Source organism: Nelumbo lutea, chromosome 6, assembly GCF_056320005.1.
Source record: "Nelumbo lutea isolate HS-2025 chromosome 6, American lotus-T2T, whole genome shotgun sequence".
NCBI lineage: Eukaryota > Viridiplantae > Streptophyta > Magnoliopsida > Proteales > Nelumbonaceae > Nelumbo > Nelumbo lutea.
Window position 1 is genome coordinate 54820854 of NC_142689.1, and position 17741 is coordinate 54838594.

Genomic DNA, 17741 nt, shown 5'->3' on the forward strand with positions numbered 1-17741 from the left:
CCTGTTTTAGTAGGACTTTCACTTTTCACCTAGGAAGTGGCACTCTAGTTTTCTAGGGTTCCTTGAGGTTTTTTGAAGGGGGCGGTTCAAGTCCCAACCTTTTTGGAGGTCCTTGGAGGGAGCAACAACCTTTTCTCTTTATTTTCCTACTCCCACGGAAAAAGGAATCTTTAGAGGGAGGGGCTTTTAAGATTCCAAGAGGGTGCTTAAGGTTTCTAAAGAAGATAAATACCTTATTTTTCATCTCAAATTGATTTCCTAATCTATTCAGAGAGTTGAAAACAAATTTACAAGAGAAATGGGATTCTGGGGAGGAGGTGTTGGAGACCTTTTCGGGGCCAGAACCATCACTACAGTCAAGTTGGATGGTACAAACTACTTAGAATGGTCACAATCTGCTAAGATGGCCCTTGGTGCTTGTGGGATTGGGATATGTCACCAGTGAGGAAAAGAAACCTGAAACTAACCATTCCCGATGTGTACAGGAGAACTACATGGTGATGACCCGGCTGTGTAATTCCATGTTGCCCCGTATAAGTAAGAACTTTTTATGGGCTAACACAACTAAGGAGATTTGGGATGGAGTAGCAGAAACCTATTCATAGGATGAAAATGTTGCTAGAGCCTATCAGTTGAGAAACTAGGTAATTGTTACTAGGCAGGGAGATAAGTTTGTTGCTATTTATTTTTTAGCCCTCAAAACCTTATGGCAGGAGATAGATCATTTGGAGATTGTGGTTTGGGAAAGTAGCAAAGATGTAGCAACTCAAAGCTGGTAGAAAGGAATATGGTTTTTGAGTTTTTAGTTGGACTTAACCTTGAATATGATATTGCACGACAAAATATTCTTTCCCGAGACAACTTAACTCTCTCTCAAGCATATGCCTTTGTGTCTGGAGAGAGAGTAGGAGGAATGTGATGATAAGGAACCTAGACCTTAAGCAATCAACTATGGTTAGCACTTAGCACAATGAAGCCTAAGCCGAGTGGGGACAAGGGTGGAAATGAACCGAGGAAGGAGGACAAAAGGGATTTGATCTGTGACTATTGTAAGAAACCCAAACATACTAGAGATACTTGTTGGAAGCTTTACCCACACCTTGTATCGAGTCGGCTTAGAAATAAGAAGGGAAATGTGAATATGGCTGTGACTAGTGATTTATCAGGGCCACCTACTATAGCTTCTCTAGAGTTTGTTGCAACAGCTGTAGTGAGGGCCGAATTGGAGAGATATGGGCAGTTCCTAAATCAGAAGGATATAGCTAGTTCCAACTCATTATCAGGTGGACAACAAGGTGTAGGTGGATCAGTAGGTAGTCATTCTACTTCATTTGCACACACAGGTAGTTCACATGCCACTACAAATTATGTATCCACTATAGGTAAAGGGGGACCTCCCTGGATTATAGACTCAGGAGCCTCAGAACGTATGGCCAACATTTCCACCATTTTCACCTCATATCACCTTTGCTCTGGCAGAGGTAAAGTTTCCACAATTGATGGATCACATGTTCCCATTACTGGGAAAGGGTCTGTCAGGATAACTGATACCATTACCCTACCTTTTGTCCTTCATGTTCCTAGACTAAGCACTAATCTTTTATCCGTTAGTAGCTTGACAAAGAGTTTGAACTATTCTGTGATTTTTTCCCCTGGTCATTGTGTTTTGTAGGATTTGGAATCAAAGAGGACGATTGGGGGTTGTGAGGTGAATGGAATCTATCTTCTTGATGCACTTTTCAGTCATCAGAGTCATCATGCCAGCAGGAGTATTAAGTCAAAGTCAGTGGGTCAGATATGCTTTGGCATAATCGGTTAGGACATTTTTCTTTTGCTTTTTTGCATTTTTTGTTTCCCAAATTGTTTGAGTCTGTCAATTTGTCCAGTTTGGAGTGTGAGGGCTGTTAATTTGGAAAGCATTGTAGACAATCCTTTAAAGCAAGTGATAAAAGATGTTCTTTTGTTTTTGATATTGTTCATACTGATGTGTGGGGGCCATACCATGTTTCCTCTATGGGTAGCTATTGATATTTTCTTTTGTTTGTGGATGATTATTCTCGGTACTTTTGGATATATTTGATGAGATCCCGTGATGAGGTGCCATCTTTGGTTCAACAACTCCATCAGATGGTGTTGACATAGTTTGGGGTAAGAGTGAAAGTATTTAGATCAGACAATGCCAGGGAATACTTTGAAAAAAACCTGTCATCATACCTATTGGAGCATGGGGTTATCCATCAGAATAGTTGTACATACACTCTACAACAGAATGGTGTAGCAGAAAGGAAGGACAGACATATTGTGGAAGTAGCAAGAAGCATGATGTTGAGCTCTATAGTTCCAGTTTGTTTTTGGGGTGATGCAGTTCTTACAACAGTGTTCTTGATTAATCGGGTGCCTTCTCGTGTTCTTAGATATAGCACTTTGTTCAGCCTTCTTTTTCTTGAGGGAGAGAGATTCCATATTCCTCTAAGGGTGTTTGGATGTGTATGCTTTGTCCATGTTCTTGGTTGTCACTACTCAAAGCTAGATCCTAAGGCGAAGAAGTGTGTCTTCCTTGAGTATGTAGTAAATCAGAAGGGGTATTGCTGTTATGATTCATTCTCCAGGAGTTGGTATGTTACTATGGGTGTCACATTTTTTGAGTCCACACCTTTTTTCTCGAGGGGTTCTTCTCAGGGGGAGTGTTTTGGAGAAGGAAGTGAGCAATCTATACCACTTCCTGTTTTAGCTCCTTTGTCTACTCCAGTGTCTGACCTACCTATCTTACCCACTTTGCCACCTCTATTGCGTCCCGTTTCTTAGTGTTTTAACGACAACGCCTACGACAACACATGGAGGTTGATTCCATAGTAAAGGATGTTGGAAGATATCAGAGGTTAATGTGGCGGTTGCTATACATATGTATGACACGACCAGACATCTCTTATATAGTGAGTGTGGTGACTCAATACATCCATGCCCCACGAGTTTAGCATTAGGAGGCTATTGACGGGATGCTTTCCTATTTGAAGGGACACCCAGGTAGAGGCATATTGTTTGCTAACCATGGACAATTGAAGTTAGAGGCTTACACAGATGCTGATTGGGCAGGGTGGCCAGATGATAGGAGATCTACATCAGGAGTTTGTACTCTTGTTGGAGGTAATTTAGTTTCATGGAAGAGTAAGAAACAGACAGTTATGGCAAGGTCAAGTGTAGAAGTTGAATACAAAGCCATGACACATGGTGTTTCAGAAGCTGAATACAAAGCCATGACACATGGTGTTTCAGAGCTCCTCTAGATTTGTTCCTTGTTAGGGGAGATTGGAGTTGAGGCCGAAGAACCTATGATGCTATATTGTGACAATCAGGCAGCAATTAACATTGCCCACAACCTAGTTCAGCATGATAGGACGAAGCATATAGAAGTGGATAGATACTTAATAAGGGAAAAGGTGACATTTGAAGAAGTTTGCTTGCCATATGTTGTATTTGACTTGCAGCTTGAAAATGTTATTACAAAAGGAGTTGCAAGGAACAATTATCAAAAAAAAAAGGAGTTGCAAGGAACAAGTTGGAGCATGATCTATGCTAGTTGGGAATGTGTGACGTTTATTCCTAGCTTTAGGGGGAGTGTTAAGTTTTGGGCTGATATAACATGCTTTTTGTTTACATAGCATAGTTAGGGAGTTATTGGGCATTAGGCCCATTAGTTTATGTTTTAAGTTAAGAATGTTTTTTAAGTTCTCATAAGTAGCCAACTTACTAAGGGCATACTTGTCTTTGTACTCTCTTTTATTTATGAGTATATAATCTAATGAAAGGGGCAGCCAGACCTAATTCTGAACTTCTCCCATTCTCTTCTATCTCTTTTTTATCTCTTTCTTAGCTGAAACCTTTTCTTCTCTTTCTTTTCTTCTTTCTTTTACAGTTTTTATATCAAAACGGGTTGTCCAAATTCTAGTTGTGAATAATGAAGTGGAAGTGAGCAAAATTCTGGGTCTATTTTTCCTAGGAGCGGAGGAGTTTGTGAAGGAAGCTTTCAAGTCTGTGGAGGAAAGGAATGGGGAGAACGAAATTAAAATTGATACAGTGGTTGATGGCAAGTCAAGTAACTTCTCAAATCAAGGGTTGGAAAAGTTAGACGGAGGCAGTGAAAATAACAAGGAAAAGGGAGAGGTTTTGGAGGGGGAATTTGTTTCAGATAGGGGCAGGATTCTGAGGGGAAGATGGCAGAAGTCACTTGGACATTAAATACGGTGAGGAGATTCAAAACTTAGAAGATTAAGAGAAGTCAACAGTAGGTACTAGTGATAGAAACCAAACAGGCTCAATAGTCACATCTCAGGAAGTTCCTTTTCAGCTAGGCCCAACCCAGGAACAGCCTGCGAGACCACCCGTTTGATTTGTCTATATTAGGAGGCCACATGATGATCGTTAGAAAGGAGAGAGAGGGTCTTGTGTGTGATGATTGTAATCAGGCCAATACTATAAGGCCTATAGAGTTTGTTTTGTGTAGAGAGATATTTTCCCAGTTTTCTTCCTTCTTTATCTTGTTCAGGAGGTAGAGCTGCCTCGAAGTAGCAGGTCCGGTCCATCAAACCTGAGTCACAACCCATTAAGATTGAAAGAATGGTTCAAGAATTGTTGGAGAAACAACAGATCAAACCCAGTCATTACTCCTCACCCGTACTCTTGGTCAAAAAGAAAGATGGATCATGGCATTTCTGCATTGACTACCATGCACTCAATAATGTAACAGTCAAGGACCGATTTCCCATCCCTCTCATTGAAGAACTGTCGGATGAATTACAGCAGGCCGTTTACTTGTCTAAATTGGACTTTAGAGCCGGGTATCACCAAATCCGAGTACACCTAGATGACATTCACATTACCATCTTTTGTACCCATGATGGGCACTACGAGTTTCTAGTGATGCCCTTTGGGATAACCAATTCTCTGTCCACTTTCTAGAGCCTTATGAATACTATATTTCGGCCCTACCTACGGAAGTTTGTGTTGGTATTCTTCGATGATATCTTGGTTTACAGCCCTACCTGGGCCTCCCATTTGATCCACCTGAGAAGCACTCTAACAGTGCTAAGACAGCACCAGTTGTTTGCAAAGCAGTTTAAATGTGACTTCGGGAAGCGGAGGATCCACTACCTTGGTCATATTATAGAAGAGGGACAAGTGTATACAGACCCAGAGAAGGTCATAGCAGTGATATCTTGGTTTACAGCCCCACCTGGGCCTCCCATTTGATCCCCACCCGAGAAGTACTCTAGTAGTGTTAAGACAGCACCAGTTGTTTGCAAAACTGTCTAAATGTGACTTCGGGAAGCGGAGGATCCACTACCTTGGTCATATTATAGAAGGGGGACAAGTGTATAGAGACTCAGAAAAGGTCATAGCAATGAAGGAATGGACCAGGCCCACCACTGTATGCAGTTTGAGAGGCTTCTTGGGCCTGACCGGGTATTATCATACTCATAAAAGGATATTCTCACTTGGCCACTCCCCTTACCAGCTTATTGAAGAAAGACTCCTTCAAAATGGAACCCAGAAGCTAAAATGGCCTTTAAGTCCCTCAAAAATGCTGTTTCCACCCCACCCACATTGATCTTACCAGATTTATCCAAGGAGTTTGTTGTCGAGTGTGATGCCTCTGGGAGGGGAATAGGTGCGCTGTACACATGCAAGGAGGCCAGCCTGTAGCCTTCTACAGTAAGGTTCTATCACCGCAAGCCCAGTTGAAGTCCACCTATGAGAAGATATTAATGGCTGCTGTGCTCTCAGTGCAAAAATGGCACCCTTATTTATTGGGCTTCAAATTCACCATCCGCACTGATCAACGAAGTTTGAAGTTTCTGTGTGATCAGCGAGTATTGACTTTGGAACAGCAGAAATGGGCTTCCAAGCTCCTAGGCTATGACTTCACCATAGAATACAAGCCTGGTCCATCCAATGCGGTGGCTGATGCTCTATCAAGGAAGGAGGAGCTAACCCAAATAGCCATCTCAAGGCCCATGTACCCCTTGCTGGAACAGATTCAGTTGGAGGCCCAACAAGACCCTGATTTGAACCGGATCCGGACCCTCTACCAACAAAATCCCACCAATGTACCCGGGTATACCCTATCAGGTAGCACCCTCTTGTACAAGGGCCGAGTGGTCATTTCCTCAAACTTGGCCCATATTCAGTCCCTCCTGCAGCTATTCCATGACTAATGTGGGAGGCCATTCTGGTGTGCTCAAAACATATAAAGGCTTGCAGCCCATTATTACTAGAAGGGCATGAAGAAGGATGTTCAGGGGTATGTAGCTAGATGTACAGTTTGCCAACAACAAAAATACTCCACGCAAGCTCTAGCAGGGCTCCTACAACCTCTACCAATCCCAAAGCAGGTGTGGGATGATGTGATCATCAATTTTATAATGGGCTTGCCTAAATCCTTGGGAAAGTCAGTAACTTTGGTGGTTGTGGACAGGCTTAGCAAATATGCTCACTTCATAGGCCTGGCCCACTCATACACAACAGCCCAGGTGGCCCATGCTTATGTCCAACAAATGACTAAATTGCATGGTACTCTGGTCTCTATTGTAAATGACCATAACCCAGCCTTCGTGAGCAGGTTCTGTGAAGGGTATTTCAAGGCTCAAGGGGTCAACATCTACCATTCAACCAGCTACTACCCACAAACCGATGGACAGACTGAGGTGGTCAATCAGTGTCTTGAAACATATCTCCGGTGCTATGTGAACGAGAAGCCTACCCAGTTGATGAAATGGTTAGCCTGGGCTGAATATTGGTACAACACATCCTATCATGTAGCAGCTGGAACCACACCTTTCTAGTTCTATATGGGCGGGAACCCCCATCTCTTCGACCTTATGAGAAGGGCTCCACTCCAGTAGTAGAGGTAGAAGCACAACTGTTGGAACAAGATGATACCTGCAAACTCTCAAACTGCACCTCTAGGAAGCCTAACAGAAGATGAAAACATATTATAACAGGCATCACCGAGAGGTTGTTTACTAGGTAGGAGATTGGGTGTTCTTGAAATTGCAGCCTTACCGATAGACTACCATTGCCAAAAGAACTTGGAAGAAGCTGTCTCCTAGATACCATGGCCAGTGATTTAAAAGGCGCGCCTAGGCGCACAGGCGAGGCACATTTTAGGGTATGCACCTTGCCTAGGTCCTAGGCGCAGCCCTTTCAAAAGGCGTATGCCTGGTGCGCCTTGCACCTCAGCCTAGGCGTGTGTACCTTTCGAAAATTTGGCACTTTTTTGCTTTTTTTTTTTTAACATAACGGATGGGCTGGGGGCGGACCCCCATGCCACGCCCCTCGAGGCAAGCCCAAACAAGTCCATGTCAGGTCTTAAGTTCTTAGTTTTCACACAAAAAATAATGATTTTATAGTTTTATTTGCTTTTCAAGAAGACATTTTATTAGGATGAATGAATGAACAGCATTACTAAACAAGCCCAACTCCCAATTTGGTAATGTTGTTCATTCATTCATCCTAATAAAGTGTCTTCTTAAAAAGCAAATAAAACTATAAAATCATTATTTTTTGTGTAAAATCTAAGAATTTAAGACCTAAAGTGGACTTGTTTGGGCTTGCCTCGAGGGGTGTGGCACAAAACCGGCTCGTAGAATCAGGAATGTAATATGTTTTACATTACATTAGCTATGTGAAGTACTACAATTGAGTGAAAAAGGAAATTAGAGGTTTTACATGCTTGAAAATGTTTTATATGTTTGATTTTATTTTTAAATTCTCATTTTAATATGCTTTACATCTTATGTTTATGTATTTTAATTTTAGATAATAGGTTTTTTAAAATTTTAGTTTATATTTTTTTTATTAATATTATGTTTAATATTTTTTTTATTTTTTTTGAAAATTTTGGCATTTTTTTTGAAATATTGACAATTTTTTTATTTGTTAGCATTTTTTTTTTAAATTTTTGCGCCTTGCGCCTTAGGCGCAAATTGAAGGGGACTCCAAGGTGGTGGTAGGTTGGTTAAAGATCCAAACTCAATGATTTGATGTTATAGAAGTGAAATGAAGAAGTTTCAGTGCTTAACACAACAGATGAGTCTAAGTATACAGTGTGTGGGGAGAGAGGCTAATGCTTTGGTTGATTCATTAGCTAAGCAAGGGGTGATTAGGGATTCTTTGTATTGGGCACAATTGTAATTCTGTACTATCTCTGGTCTAACGGTGAGGCTGCATCTTATGCCTCCTTGTGGGGTGCTTGTAATGATGCCTATCTTTATGATTTTCAATGAATTTTAGTGATCTTTTACTTGTCAAAAAAGTACGGATTTCGTCTATTATTTCACGATTGGGGTACAAATATTTTGTATTGTTTATTGATGATTGTACCAAGTACACTTGGATATACTTTCTCAAACACAAGTCAGAAGTGTTTCCAACCTTTCGATTGTTTCATGCCATGGTTTGAGTTCGGTTTCAATCAAGTGTACGGATCTTACGTTCCGACTTAAGGGGAGAATACAGTGGTGGAGAATTTCTAGTTTATTTGAAACATCATGGACATCATGGCATATAAGTTCAATGGAGCTATCTAGATACTCAGCAAAATGGTGTGGTGGAACAGAAGAATGACCACGTTCTCAATGTTGTGAGGACTCTTTTGCATGAGTCACATGCGCCTCCCTCATTTTGGGTAGTGACTGCTAGTACAACTGTGTGTTTAATTAATTGTATTTCTTCATCAATTCTTGTTAACATGTCTAGTCATCAAAAAATGTTTGGTTTGCCTCTAGGTCATTCTCATCTTCATGTTTTTAGATGTCTTGTTTTGTACATCTTCCCTCTTGTGAATGTTCTAAGCTTTCAGCTCAATCTATTTTGGGTTCCTTTGTAGGATATAGTCCTAACCACAAGGGATTTGTTTATTATGATCCCTTTGCACGTCATATTTGTATTTCTTGGAATGTAGTTTTTCTTGAGAATCTCTTTCTTTTCAGGACTAGCCAAGTTATCTGCACCTTTTGTTTTTTTTTTGTGTGACTTTGATTCACAAATGCTTTATCTTCAAATACTATGAAGGATCTTCTTATCTTCTCTCGCAAGCGAGTTCGTTGTCCACTACCTGCGCTTACAACCCCCTTTTCTCACAGTCTAGATCCTTCGTTCGTCTCAAACAACCCTATAAGTGACACTCCTGTTTCAGATCCCTCTATTGTGTCTTTTGTTCCTTTGCGTTGTTCTACCTGTTTCTCTAGACCGCTTGATTACTATGGTTTTTCTTTAGACCATTGCTCCTTTTCTGCTATTTTGTCTTCTATAGATATTACTTGCTCTTACTACCAGGCCATTAGCAGTCCTCAGTGAAGAGATGCCATGGCTACAGAGGTTAAATCTTTGCATGAGAACGCCACTTGGGACCTCATTCTAGCTCCTTCAGATGGCTCTATTATTGGAAGCAAGTGGATCTATTCCATCAAGTTGAAATATGATGGCTCTCTAGATTGGAGTATGGCATTAATTATGAGGAGGCATTTGCTTCAATGGCCAAGATGACTCTAGTTCGTGTTCTTTTAGTCCTCTTTGCAGCACACTCTTGGACCATTTCTCAATTGGATGTGAAAAATGTTTTTCAAAAATGTTTTTCTACATGGGCATTTAAAGATGACAATATATATGAAACATTGGGTTATTGTAGTGATCCTTCCCTTGTCTGTTGCTTGAAGAAATCTCTCTGTGGGTTGAAGCAAGCTCCTCGGGCATGGTTTGAAATATTAAGGGATGTTGTGAATGGTACTTATACTCGGAGTGCTTTTGATTACTCTCTCTTTGTTCGGAAAAGGGCCCTGGGATTACAATTCTCTTTTAGAAATGATATAGAAGAAATTCAGGGCCTCAAGACTCTTCTTCACAGTTACTTTTACATGAAGGATTTGGGTCTTCTTACCTATTTCTTAGGACTTGAAGTCCAAAGGAGTCACTGGGGATATTTAATTTGTCAACAGAAATATGTCTATGATCTTGTCAAGTTGGCCATACCTTACTGATGATAAATAGGTTGATACTCCCTTAGAGATGATTGTTAAATTGTCCAAGTTAGAAGGTTCTTTACTTATTGATGCCTCCATCCATCGACTACTTGTGGGGTCTCATCTATCTCATTATGACTCATCCTAACATTTTAGATGCGGTTTAGGTTGTAAATCAGTTTGCCTCTACTCCTCGTTAACCCCATTTGACTACTGTACATCGGATTATTCACTATGTTTGGGGCACCTTTTCAGAGACTATTCTTCTCTTTATCCTATCCTATCCAATTGAGGGCCTATGCTGATCTAGATTGGGTAGGCTTCCCCGACACACACTTTTATACTATTGGGTGGTGTGTCTTCATGGATGATTCTCTACTCTCATCCCTCTATATGTAAACAATACTAGTGTTATAAAGGTTGATTCTAACACTGTAATTCATGAAAGAACGAAGCACATTGAGGTGGATTGCCACTTTATCTAAGACTCATTCCTTGCTAGCTCTATTTCTCTCCCTCATGTTGCCTCTGATATGCAAGTTGCTGGCATCTTCACAAAGGCCATGATGAGATCCAAACATTTATTCCTTGTGAGCAAACTGGTGCTAATGCCTTCGCATCAGTTTGAGGGGGAGTTTGAAGAGTCCCAATGATGTATCATATTGTTGTAGTCCTTGTTGTATTATCCATCTCTTATTTTCTTTTTTAGCCCTGTAAGGGCTTTTCTATAAACACTCATATTTCATATATATCGTAGTTGTCGAGGCGATGCCTAGGTGGGCACCTAGGTGACAAGGCGCCCTTGGAGGCTCGCCTCACCCAATCGCCAAACAGTTTTGTATATCGTCTTATAAAATATTTTTATATTATTATTTTTTTGAGATTATAATTATAAAACAAACATTATTAAACAAATATATTTATTTTTTGTGTTTATAAACTAATTTCTTTTCATTATTTTCTTATTTGTTAGGGTTTAATCAACACAAACATTGCTAACTACTTTATTGAACCCTCAAAGACTTCAAAATTTGAACCAATAAGTTAGGGAAGAACTTGGAATTTTGTCATATTAACACATTTCTTCTTCCACATATTCTTCTTTCAATTATTTTCTTCTTCTTCTTTCACTTTTGCTTTTCTTCTTTTCCTATAACAAAAATAGGGGTTCAGCCTCTATATTTTTTTTGAATTTTCTTTTCCTTCTTTTCTTCTCATAAATATGTTGATTTTCTAGACTTAAACATTAGGTTTGTAATTTTCCGATGAAAATTATGGGATTAGTTATTAAGGAAAGATGGTTATGGAACCTAGGGAACTACCGTAGAATATATGGCTTTTACTTAAAAAATCCATCACCTCAGCGGTTAGGCTGAAGGGATAGGATATCCATCACATGGACGCCCAAAGATTGTGGAATAAAGGGGCCAATTTCAAAAATTTTTTCTCTCCCTTCAACTGAGAATCAAATTCCCTATTTAGAAAATCATATTTTCAATGATCACTCTTGAACCATAAACTGAACCAGATCTGAACCAAAAGGAGTAGGGAGGGATTATACCTGATACGGAGAAACAATATCTCCCAATGGAGGTATTCACACCCAAGGAAGGATCCAAAATCTGCTTCCACTGAAGATGATGCAATGCAGGATGGAGCAGAATCAGCAGTGTTCTTCCAAAAGAACTTGACCCTTCGCAAGAATCAACTGGATGGCTTGTGAATACAGATCCAACCAATCTTTTCTCCAAAAGATTGGTATCAAGATCGAATTTTGATTACTCTTGTAGAGAGGAGGAGATCGAACTGCTGGAGGCGGCAGCTGCAGGAAGGAGGCGGCAAGAGAGTATTTGCAGGGAGTAGAATTCTCTTTTCTTGTGATTTCAGCTCTGAAGACAGGAGTTGTGTATTGCATGTCTAAAGGCTGCCGCCCCCTCCTCCTTTTATAATCTTAAAGGGATCAGCTCCTAATTCCATTAGGAGTTGCTAATCTAAATCATATTTGGATAAGAAGTCCCTTTAAGTAATAAGGGATAATCCTTATCTTATTTGCAGATTAGATCAGCCATCTCCTAATCTAATTAGGAGGCTTCCAGATCTAAATCTTATTTAGATCTTGGACTCTCTAAGTGGATAGGGTATGGGCCCAATCCTATCAGTTGATCCATCTCAGAATTCGCCCCTTTAAGTGACTAATCAAATCAGCCCAGTTCGAAATGGGCTTAAGGCCCATTTAAGGTTATGTATTCACTTAGCCTTCCAGACTGTTGCCCAGTTGGGCTTCCTTGTATGGCGTGGGACCCAAACATTGATCTACACATTAGCCACATGGGTTCGGCCCAACCTTTGTTACAAGGCCTGGCCGAATACACTGTTATGGACAGTGCACCCTTTGAAAACCCATCTCATGGGCTCTATGGGCCCAACACTTACCCTAAGTGGCCCCTGGGCCAAGCCACCTTGTAACACCCAGGGACTGTGGGCAGATGCAAGATTAACCCATCAGGTATTATCCTCAATGGTCTTACACTTAACCTCTCAGCCCATAATGATCATACACTGCCCGACAAGAGAGGACCTCTCCCTCGGCTGCACGGAACAGTGTTATGCTTATATGGATCCCGGGAATTAAAACCTTTTGCAAATCATTTCGAAACCATAATATATGTACTTTCATATCTCATATAAAATATATTTTGCAAAACAAATCTCAACGATTGAAATCCGCTGCCGGCAGTCTTGGTTTCCATCAGTGAGAGTGCATCCCCGATCATTACCTTTGTCCGACAAAGGGGCTGATCCTGTCACTATGATCACCCACTCAGATGAATTCTCAGATTGTCCCAACATACCCAGGTTTTGATCCCCGCTAAGGATCTCACTGATTGGTATATCAAAGACAATCTAATCCGACACCTAGTGCAGTATCATAATCGAGTCTAGGGGTCGGGTGTAACTTTCCAGTTTTGCCCATCAATCTCCAAGGTCCAGGGCAATACTAGAAATCTGGTCAAGTTCAAAGATTCAATTAATCCTACACTATATGTGCCTAAGGTCTCGCCCTGGCAGCTGAGACAGGCCACCCCAACCGACTTGGTGGAACCACAATGTCAGCCTTGTCAGGATAGGTCTCCCCAGACCGACCCACTAGCTGTGAACATTCTAAACTAACACGAGTCTCATTAAGTGTCCAGTTTAAGGGTATTACACAGAAACATACCAAGGGAACATGAATCAAATATGCACTTTTATTCATTTACAATAAACTCATAAAAGTGCATCATTCTGATTGAAGCTAAGGGCATACAAAACTGTCTAACATAGGTGCCCCCCTGCTGCTTAGCCTCGCCTTGGGGTGGGTTCAATTGATTTAGTTTTCACCTGACTTCTGTGTTCTCTTTTACGAACTTCTTGTGTGACAATTACTTTCCCTCCATCATCCCTGAACACTCCTATTCCTTAAAGAGCTTCCCTCAAAATTTAACTTTAGTCTTTTAGGCTGAGGAGGCTTCCAGTCCAAAACTACTTTGTCTTTCACCAGTGGCTGGATTTGCTACTCCATACCAGGCTCTAAGAACATAATCTACTGCCACCAGTATGAATGCTTCCAAAAGTTTTACCTAGTTTGCTGTTTTGATCTTTATGCTTTCAATAAGGTTATCTATGCTCCATGCCTTTACTTTGAAGAGTCTGCCATTTCTTTCGTCCCATAATGTCCAAATTGTTGTTGCCCTTGCTGTTTCCCGTAGCAATCTTCCTCTCTTTTTTCTCTTGCCTGAAAAAGGTTGGGCTGAATGGAGTTGTAAAGTCCTGTGGAGGGTTCCACCTGCAGCCAAAGAGTGAAGATATGCATGACCAAACATATTTTGTGCTTATTCATGTATCTTTAATATCTATATTGATTAAATATGTATATACTTTTATTAAAATACAAGTAATGAGACTTGAACCCTGGCCATTTATGCCAAAATTCAACGGCTTAACCATCTAGCCGTCACTAACATTTAGTTTATAGATGAAAAAATCTATTATGTTTTTTTTGCAACTTGCTGTCAAACTGTTTGACCCATGACCCGACAAGCATTCTGGTTTTGTGTCCGGTCTGAATCTTAAAACATTGGTAAAGAGTATTCACACCTAGTTCATTATTTTTAAGTGTTCTTTTTATGTGTCTCACATCAATGAACTATGTTGGAACCTCTGGTTTCATATTGCAGGATGTGGAGGCTGAGGGTGCCAATTTTCACAATGCAATTCTGCACGAGTAAGATGCTTAATAGAATTTTTATAATTCTTAGATGTCTTAGGTTTAGTTTCTCATTTCTGCGACTATCATAGAGAAGGATATTTCTGGACTTTTGGTTATTGCTATATTATAGAAGAATACTATCTTTATATTTGAATTTTTGATATGAATGCTTCACCATGGTCACCATTGATTGAAAAAATCCATGGTTCTTACAGGATTTATGTGTTGTTTCATTGACAAAAATATGTTGCTTTTAATATATAACCTTTACATCTAGCATTGCCGTGCCTTTTAAGTTCATATTGCATGGATTGTCTTAATGCTTTGTCTTTCCTAGGGAAGATGTGAATTTACTGTTGCAAATCTTCGTGGTGCTTTATTAGCTGGTGCTGGTCTTCGGAGTGCAAATCTACAAGGTACTCTCTTATTATCTTTTCTTGATATTACTGAATAATGTATTGATTACTCTTGCTGACCATAAAATACTTTTGATAATACTTTCTTCAGTTTATAATATTATATTCATCACTCTTTCTTTTTGAGTTGATTACAAATATTTCTTTCTTTTAAGGAAAGATTAAAGGCATGGTGGGTGTTAGAATTGTTAGAAGTAGTTAATAGGGGCAGTATTGTCTTTTTCATGTTATTCTTTCTCTCTTATATCTGCTGTAACTTTCCTAAGGGTATTGTAGTCATTTCAGCCTTAGTAGAATGCTAATACAACTTAGGTCGACAGTAAGGAGAACTGAACAGATTTCTCCTTTCTAGTCTTCCCTCTTTTCTTCTCTTTCCCTTCCCTTTCTCTTCCTATCTTCTTCTCTTTCTTTCTTTTATCATTTTCTTCATCTTTTCTTACTTTATTAAAGTTGGATCATGATAGCAGAGCCTTGAGGTCGACTATACTGTTCGCGACACTGTTGACGTCTCAACTTTTTGTGCCCTAGGAATAAAGAATATTCTCTATTCTTCGTTGGAAAGGAAAAGGACTTAAGAGGACTGGTCGCCCACTTTGAAAAGAGGCTTTAATGCCTCAAGTTGCAGTGTCGTTTGAGTTGGTGGTGTTTTTCTAAAAGCCCTCTATTTGACAGTTCGAAGAGGGCAGCTTTGTGATGTTTCGAGTTGTGAGGTAGGTGCTCCTCAATGTGTGGTGATTTTGTAGTGGTTTGTGTTGTGGTGACACCTTGTAGTAAGTATGCAATCTTTTCCAAGTGTTTCTAAAGTAGAGGGATGATGATTCTCGGTGTTTCTCCTAAAGAAAAAGTGTGTTGCTGTAGTTGCATACCAGTTGTTTGACAGTTGTGTAGGTGACAAATCAATGATCTCCGCTCACCCATGGCTTCATCAAATGGTACAATGAATGGGTACAAGAGAATTCCCAAATTAAGACATCACTTTGGAATAGTATGTAGAATCACATTAGTGTAAACCTTATGTTTCTAGACACGGCCAAGGAGATTTGGGACCATGCCAAGCAATTGTACTTTGGACAAGACAATGTCACAAGAATTTACCAGTTGTACCAAGACTATTTTTCTCTTCAACAAAGGGATAAAAGTGTTGAAGAATACTATGCTTTTCTAAAAAGTTAACCCCTATCCACATATTTGAAGACTCAACAAGAACAACGGGAATCTAGACGTAGCAAGATTTTTATCTGGGTTGAGGTCTGAATTTGAACCAGTGCGGGCCCAAATCTTAGGGAGTAGTGATCTTCCATCCTTGTCTGAGGTTTTCTCTCACACAAGGAGAGCCTCAAATCCACATAGTGATCATCCCCCACCTTTAGAGAGATCAGCCATGGTGGTTTCCAGAGGAGGTTTTACTAGTAGACATATGCGTGGTAGAGGTGGAGGAAATGTGAGGGGTTTTGGCCATAGGCCCAGAGGTGCACGAGGAGGTGGTAGAGAGTTTGGTGGTGCAAGGGGTGGTGGTGGTCGTAGTGGTAGTGGCCGTAGTTCAGCCCGTTAGTGCTCACATTGTGGACGAGAAGGTCGCATAGGCAACTTTTGTTATGATCTTTATGGCCCTCTAACTTCCTGAGCTAACCAAGCAATGGTGGGAGGTGATTTTGGGAGTCTTAATGTGATCAGAGATGCTCCTACTTCCAATGTTGGTAAGGATAAGGACACAATCTCTATCTCACGTGAGGAGTATGAAAAGCTTCGCCAGTCTACCTCTTCTAGTTTTGCCACTGCTACACTTGTGAAGTCAGATACTGCTTGTCTTGCTTCTAGTTCTTCACCTTCTTCACCTTGGGTAATTGATTCTAGAGCTTCAGACCACATGACTGGCACCTCAGATATGTTTCTATCCTTGTGACCACTTTCTACCTCTCAAACCGTTAACATAGCTGATGGTTCTTTTTCTGCTATTACTAGTACCGGTAATGTGTCTCTTGGTTTTGACCTTAGTTTATGCTTGTTTTTTTATGTACCTAAGTTTCCCTTTAGTCTCTTGTCTATAATTAAGCTTACTCAAACCCGTCATTGTTCAACAACATTTTATCCTTCATATTGTGTCTTTTAGGATCTCAAGATGGGGAAGACGATTGGTGGTGGTCGTGAAGTTGGAGGACTGTTCTACTTGGATGACCACGCTCTTTAGAAGGCTCTTCATTCCTCTCTTACACCACATTAGTGGCATTATCGTCCTTCTCTGCGTGTTTTGAAAAAGCTAGTCCCAACTTTGGTGTCTGTAACTCAACTAGATTGTGAGTCATGTCAGTTGAGTAAACATCATAGAGTGTCGTTTGTTCCTAGGGATGATAAGAGAGTCCTAAGTCCTTTTGCTTCAGTCCACTCGGACATTTGGGGTCCTAGTCGTGTGTCATCTTATTATGGATTCAGATATTTTGTAACGTTTATTGATGACTATTCAAGAATGACATGGATTTACTTAATGAAGGATCATTTAGAACTGTTCTCTATTTTTCTATCTTTTCATACCGAGATAAGGAATCCATTTGGTGTATGCATTGAAGTGTTTCATTCAGATAATGCCAAGGAATACTTTCATAATAATTTTTAGTCTTATTTTGACTCTCATGGTATATTATACATCAATCCTCATGTTTACACACTCCTCAGCAAAATGGTGTGGCTGAGAGAAAAAATTGCCTTGTGATTGAAACTGCTCGGCCCTTGTTGATTCAAATGTTAGTTCCTAAAATCTATTGGAGTGATGCAGTTCTCACCTCTTGTTTTCTTATAAACTGTATGCCTTTTCTGGTCCTAGATGGCGAGTCACCTTTCTCTATCTTGTTTCCTTCCACCTTGCCTTTCTCTCTTCGTCCTCGTGTGTTTGGTGTGTGTTTTGGTCACAAATTGGGTTTAGGCCATGATAAACTTGACTCCAGAGCTATTAGAGATTTTGTTGTTATGATCCTGTTTTACAATGCTATGATCCTGTTTTACAAAAAGATTTTGTTGCTCCGGATGTCGCCTTGTTTGAGAGTTTACCCAATTTCTTTGGATATG

General features: G+C 40.2%; 1 protein-coding gene across 1 annotated transcript in view; it reads left to right on the forward strand.

Annotated features, from left to right (window-relative positions):
• FIP2 (potassium channel tetramerization domain-containing protein / pentapeptide repeat-containing protein) overlaps nt 1–17741 on the forward strand; it is a 90757-nt gene that overhangs the window by 17198 nt on the left and 55818 nt on the right. The window contains exons 6-7 of the mRNA XM_088950658.1: nt 14234–14280; nt 14608–14681. Of these exons, the coding sequence (XP_088806784.1) occupies nt 14234–14280; nt 14608–14681 (121 nt within the window). The remainder of the gene's footprint in view (nt 1–14233; nt 14281–14607; nt 14682–17741) is intronic.